Raw genomic sequence first — 7,500 nt, forward strand, 5'->3', positions numbered from 1 at the left:
ACACACACACACACACACACACACACACACACACACACTCAACACTGATACTGCCAATACTCTCACACACACACACACACACACACACACACTCAACACTGATACTGCCAATTTTCAGACACGCACACTCAACACTGATACCACACTCAACACACACACACACACACACTCAACTCTGATGCTACACTCAACACTGACACACACACACACACACACACACACTCAAACCTCAACACTGATACTACCAACACACACACACACACACACACACACACACACACACTCAACACTGATACTACCAACACTCATATACACACACACACACACACATATACTCACACTCAACCCTCAACACTGACCTCAACACTGATACCTTGCCAGCACTCAACACACAAACCTGCTACGTTTTAGTGGTTGGAGTTGATGATTGTGTGTGTGTGTGTGTGTGTCTGTGTCCAGACTCGTCGGAGGAGGGCTCGGAGGTTCCGTGTGTGAGTAAGCGTTGCTCGGAGACGGCCTCCCGACTGCAGAGGAAGACCCAGGAGCTGCAGAGGCAGCTGGAGAGGGCCTGCAAACAACTACAGCAGATTACCAGAGAGCACCGCACCGCTCTGCACACACTCACAGGTACCACACACACACACACACACACACACACACACACACACACACACACACACACACACACACACACACACACAGCTACAGCAGAGCACCAGAGAGCACCGCACCGCTCTGCACACACTCACAGGTACCACACACACACACACACACACACACACACACACACACACACACACACACACACACACACAGCTACAGCAGAGCACCAGAGAGCACCGCAGCGCCCTGCACACACTCACAGGTACCACACACACACACACACACACACACACACACACACACACACACACACAGCTACAGCAGAGCACCAGAGAGCACCGCACCGCCCTGCACACACTCACAGGTACCACACACACACACACACACACACACACACACACACACACACACACACACACACACACACACAGCTACAGCAGAGCACCAGAGAGCACCGCACCGCCCTGCACACATTCACAGGTACCCCACACACACACACACACACACACACTAGGGCTGGGCGATATATCGATATTTAAGATATATTGATATTTTTAAAAATGAGATATGGAATTAGACCATATCGTATATACCGATATAGTTCAAATTTGCGCTTTGATTGCTCCAGGCAAGCCGCTGGCCGGAGCTCTATGCGCTGCTCCCCGCACCCGCGCCCGCCCCTCCTCTTTCTGACACAGAGCGGGGTTGCACACAGCACCTAAGTTGTGTCCCTTAAGTATCAACCATAAGGCTTATGTGAGGAATTTATTTAAGGGTGTTGCACAAAATGTCTTAAATGGTATCCTTAGGTAAGGAAATTCGTGAAGTCATTTAGATTTTCATTTGCATTGAAAGGGATTTTTTGGCACGACAAATTCCAGTTCCCACGGAGATTGTTTGTTTGCTAATATGTGCATGCTTTTCTGAGGGTGAAATGCGGGACTGACTGTCCAAAATAATATCAAGATGTGAGCACATATTGTCTATAAAATGGTATAGCGAATAACACGACAAATCTGACTATAAACTTTGACCAGTTTGACGGGTGACGCAGCCAAACACGGCGCACCTTAGAACAGTGACGTTAATTTCACGATGTTATACTGTACATCTAATGTACCTATCAGTAGCTAGTGTTAGCGATAAATTACTCAACACGTTCAACATATGCAACTAACTAGCTTGCTAATAAGTTATGCAATTAGAAAGCAATCCACCTAACACAATAGCCTAAAGCTTAATGATCTATAATCTTACCGTGATAATTTTCGGTGACATTTATCCATTCATCAAGTAAATCCTGAGACATTAATTGAACTATACTAGCTAGCTAGTTAGATACTGTATTATCCTCTGGCTGTCATCCAAAGAGCAAGACCATTTGTGCACCAAAACATTTTTGTTACATGTTGCCTGGTGAACCAAACCAAAGCTCATAATGGTAGGCTATCAGTTAGGACGAGTTGAGCAAGTTATGTTACCACTAGGCCTAAATAAACGACATAACTTCTGATAGGCCTATTTGATTGAAGAGTAATATTAGCAGAAGATGTATTTATTTTCAATTGTTAAAAGTGGTTAATTAACTACATTTATCAGCATTGACTCAGATAATAATATGGGTTTTCCTTTAGGCTGCTGGACATTTGTGCAACAGTTTGAGGAATTTCTTAAGATGATAAGGAGAAAACTCAAATACATGAGGGAAAATGTTAAGGAGAATACTTAGAGGTGTTTGTGTAACTGATCTTATGTTAAGGGGGCCTTAAATCAAAGGTGCTTTGTTCTAGCAGCTACTTTACGGGAAAAATATCGGGATATATATCGTATATCGATATTCAGCACACACGCACAGAAGCAGCACACACACACACACACACACACACACACACACACACACACATACACACACACACACAGCTACAGCAGACCACCAGAGAGCACCGCACTAGGAGTTAGCTGTGCAACTGCTCCCCTCAGGACATGATGGAGTCACCGAGCGGCTTGAGGATCACACATGTCCTCAGATATGGAGAGGAGAGGGCAGTGTGTGTGTGTGTGTGTGTGTGTGTGTGTGTGTGTGTGTGTGTGTGTGTGTGTGTGTGTGTGTGTGTGTGTGTGTGTGTGTGTGTGTGTGTGTGTGTGTGTGTGTGTGTGTGTGTGTGTGTGTGTGTGTGTGTTTGTGTGTGACCTTAGGTTATAGTGGTCATGCAAACAGTTGCGCAGTGCTCCACTGGAGAGGGGTCAATTTGGTTACACATATTGTGGTGTGTGTGTGTGTGTGTGTGTGTGTGTGTGTGTGTGTGTGTGTGTGTGCGCGTGTTCTCAGAGGAGCACGAGGAGGTCTTGCGACAGGAGAGGGAAGCCCGTGCCAAAGCTGTGGAAGAGGCCAAAAGATCTGCTCGGGAGGAGTGAGTACCACACACACACACACACACACACACACACACACACACACACTCTGGGTTCCAGGGTCATCACTGACAGAGCCTGTGTGGTGTGTGTGTGTGTGTGCAGAGGTCATGGCGGTCAGAAGAGCCTGCAGGATGCGCTGGAGGAGATGAAGGAGCAGTACACCGCCGCAGTGGAGAAGATCAGAGGTACACACACACACACACACACGTACACACACGCACGCACAGCGGTCGCAAATTTGAATTCACCGCAGGTGTGTGTGGTGAGTGTTCTTAATGCACCGCAGGTGTGTGTGTGTGTGTGTGTGTATGGTGAGTGTTCTGAATGCACCGCAGGTGTGTGTGTGGTGAGTGTTCTGAATGCACCGCAGGTGTGTGTGTGTGGTGAGTGTTCTGAATGCACCGCAGGTGTGTGTGTGTGTGTGTGGTGAGTGTTCTGAATGCACCGCAGGTGTGTGTGTGTGTGGTGAGTGTTCTGAATGCACCGCAGGTGTGTGTGTGGTGAGTGTTCTGAATGCACCGCAGGTGTGTGTGGTGTAGGGATGTCACGAGAACCGATACTTGCGATACCACTCGATTCTAAAATGAAAAAACACCGGCAATGCCTATTTTTTTGAAGCACCGTAAGCACCGACGCCAGCATAAGCATCGGTGCTGCGACTCTTCCGGAACTGATGGGGGCAATACAGTGTTTCCCACACATAGACTAATTTGTGGTGATGCGCCACAGATTCAGCACCGGCCGCCACATATTGCATTTCGTTACTTTTTTTTATTTACTTATCTATTTTTTAACGGTATTGAAAAACACGCAACATTCGTTAAGCTGAATTTCCTTTCCCTGCTCTCCCTCTCTGTCACTCACACGTCTGTCTCTCATGCACACACATATTATGCACTCTCACACACACACAGCCTCTCCCCTCCGTGCACACAGCGTCTGTCTCCATGAAAACCAACCAGATCATTCCTGGAAGCGTGGTTGTACTGATGCACCTGACGCTGCCCGGGTGGAAGCATTTAGTTCTTCCGTAACTTTTGTAGATTATACGTGCAACTTTACCAAACAGTACAAATAAAGTAAAAGTAAACTTGTTCTCCTTGGCCCGCTCTCGTACGTGCTCAATGGACACCCGCCCACGACATGCACATTTAATCCAAATAAAACATTCACAATCGTGAACGCAATGACGCACAGAAGACGACTAGCTAAATTGCTGTTTAAAATCCGGTTAGCATCATTAGCTAGTCTATGCTGCAGACATTAAAACTCTTGCATTCAAGTTGACTGACCATCTCAATACCAATGTTTTTCAACTCCAAGACTTAAAAGGTTCTGTCCCAAGGAGAAAAAGTAGCTTACCTTGAAACTTAAACACATGTGGGGAAACTGAACAGTCCAACCAGTAGAGTATGATAAGCTTAGCCTGCTACTTTGTTTACAAAATGTTGAGGCTTCAACCAGACAGCTGAATTTAAGAGGTGGAGTTGTAATATGAATAATAGGCTATAGCCTAATCTGCATAAAGTTTGCTGCTAATGAAGATCAGAAATTTCATATAGAATGTATAAATAGTTACAGAATTTGTGTGTGTTTCAAATAAAGACTTTACATCTTTTTTTTTTTTTTTTATGGTACTTTTTCTTTTTTTTTATTATTTAGATTTTATTGCTTTTTCACAATGACAATACAAGACAAGGACAAAGACAACAAGAAAGTACAAAACAGAGACAAAATACAAAACAAAGACAAGGGGAGGGAAAGTTAGCTGTAGTTAAATACACATTATGTATACATTAAAGTTCTCATATAGTCCAAGGGGCTTTGCAGAGCACTAGGCCTCTCTAGTGGATTGAGAGTCAAGGCAGCCTGTTCCATAGCAAGGATGTCCATAAAGTCATTTCGCCAGAGTTCTATACTGAAGCAGTTGTTTTTGCGTTCCTTCCAATTAAGAAGTATAGTCCTTTTTGCCACCAAGAAAGCAAGTGCAAAAATGTTCTGTATATTCCTGGACTGTATACCATCAATATTGACTCCAAATAAGCACACAATTGGACAGAGTGTAATCTCAGTATTGAGCATAGATGTTAAATCACTGACAATATCTTGCCAAAATTGTTTGACAGCAGGACAATTCCATAGCATATGCACTAGTGTTCCCACCGAACCACAACCATGCCAGCACGTATTTGACACCAAGGGATCAATTTTACTCATTATTTCTGGGGTCATGTATGCCCTATGAATTATTTTAAACTGGATCATTTTATACCTGACACATTTTGAAATGGTTGTACTGTTTCTAAGTGCTGCATTCCATTGTGATTCGGAGATAGGCAAACCCATGCCACGTTCCCATTGACATTTAGTTTGTAAGTTTGTACATGGGTTGATTGCAGACAGTAATTTATACATAGTAGACACAGTGCCTTTTCTTTTTATGGCTGCTATTAGTTTGTTCTCCAAGTCTCTATGCATCCCCAGCTGTATACCCTTGGACAACAATGATTTCATAATAGAGTAAACTCGATTGTATGTTAAAAAATTTAAATCGGTCAAACCAAACTGTGTTTTTAAATGATTGAAGGTTATAATTGTCCCATTGTCTATAATTTGTCCCAAGTGGTTTACGTTATTTTGTTGCCACATTCTGTCTCTAAGTGTTTCACCACCGGCTTTAAACAAGGGGTTATGCCACAGTGGACATGAAGGTAGTGAGTATCCGTTAAAAGATAGACGCTTATGTAGGATGGTCACTATCTCACATGAAAACGTCAACACTGGGTTTTTCAATCTAATTTTAGAGGGGTTGTACCATAAACTTGCTGCTGTCAATTCATTATTATATTTTGATATTAACTGTTCCTCCAGCCAATCCCAGCTTCCAATCTGTCTCTCTGTATTGTATGCCCATTGTAAGGGATATCGTGAATTAAATGCAATATAGTACTGGTAGATGTCTGGTAGCCCCATTCCACCACTGGACCGTTGTTTGGTTAGTTTTTTCTGGCTAATCCTAGGTTTTTTATAATTCCAAAGGAATCCAAAAAGTATTTTGTTGACTTCCTTAAACCAGCTTAAGGGGAACTTTAGTGGGATAGAAGATATTAGAAAAGTCAGCCTAGGTAAAAGATTCATCTTGATTATTTCCGATCTGCCCCAGAGAGATAAAGGCAGAACGGTCCATCTCTTGGTGTCCTCCCTCATAGTCTTTAATAGATCTGGAGCATTTAACTCAACCATTTTATCAATAGGGGCCTGGATATTAATTCCCAGGTATTTCATTCCTTTTAATTGCCATCTGAAGGGGGCGGTACCTAGATGAGATTGAAAAGTTGAGTTATTAAGGGGGATGGCTTCACTTTTATTATAATTCACTCTATAACCAGAAAATGTACCAAAATAGTCAATGATTTTTAACACCTGTGGAATTGAATGGCATGGTTTTGATAATGTCAATAAAATATCATCCGCGAAAAGATTGGCTTTGTATTCATAATCACCGACTCTAACACCATATATTTCCTTTTGAGCTCGCATTGCGCACGCCAGTGGTTCAAGTGCTAGAATGAATATTAGAGGGCTCACAGTACAGCCTTGACGGGTAGAGCGATGAAGTTCAAAAGGGCTGGATTTAATGCCATTTGTTTTGACAGAGGCAGTTGGCTTAAAGTACAGTGCCCTGATCCAATTCATGATGAAGGGGCCAAAGCCATACTTCGGTAGAGCATAAAACAGGTATTTCCATTCTACTCGGTCGAAGGCCTTCTCGGCATCCAGCGACACAGCTATCGCCGGGTGCCGAGAGGTCTCCGCCACATACATGATCTGAAGCAGTCTTCTCATATTGTTGGACGCATAGCGGCCTTTAATAAACCCTGTTTGGTCAACATGGATCAGAGAGGGAATTACCTTTTCAATTCTCATAGCAAGAACCTTGGCGAATATTTTGTAGTCCGTGTTTAGGATGCTCAATGGTCTATAATTACCCATTTGGAGATGGTCTTTGCCTGGCTTTGGTATCAGGGATATCGATGCCTGTCGCATGGTTAATGGCATGGATTGGGCTGAAACAATGTCATTAAATAACATTTTCATGATGGGGGTTAGAGCGCCATGGAAGCACTTAAAGAATTCGCTACTATAACCATCATCTCCACAGCACTTTCCAGTAGATAATGATTCAATAGCTAGTTGGATTTCGTTTTCCGAAGTTGGAATATCAAGTGAAACTTTTTCGTGCACAGAAAGAGTATACAAAATAAAGACTTTACATCTTGTAAAAAAAAATCATTCACATTATATGAAAGCAGAGCGATAAAAAGGCGATACAAGTTGTTGGTTTTTATACAATCCATTAGAAAAGTGATTTAATTAATTATGTGTAAACCTATGTGATATGCTCGCAATTGGATACTGTATTCTGTTATGCTCTGTATGTTATAGAAATTATATTTCAGTATTCTGCAAATATTTCAATAA

General features: G+C 42.9%; 1 protein-coding gene across 1 annotated transcript in view; it reads left to right on the forward strand.

The window, feature by feature from the left end:
• Positions 1-7,500, forward strand: part of cep152 (centrosomal protein 152) — a 39,665-nt gene that overhangs the window by 27,229 nt on the left and 4,936 nt on the right. Inside the window, exons 22-24 of the mRNA XM_062547997.1 lie at positions 460-627; positions 2,933-3,014; positions 3,121-3,203. Of these exons, the coding sequence (XP_062403981.1) occupies positions 460-627; positions 2,933-3,014; positions 3,121-3,203 (333 nt within the window). The remainder of the gene's footprint in view (positions 1-459; positions 628-2,932; positions 3,015-3,120; positions 3,204-7,500) is intronic.

Source organism: Sardina pilchardus, chromosome 10, assembly GCF_963854185.1.
Source record: "Sardina pilchardus chromosome 10, fSarPil1.1, whole genome shotgun sequence".
In the NCBI taxonomy this organism is placed as follows: Eukaryota; Metazoa; Chordata; class Actinopteri; order Clupeiformes; family Clupeidae; genus Sardina; species Sardina pilchardus.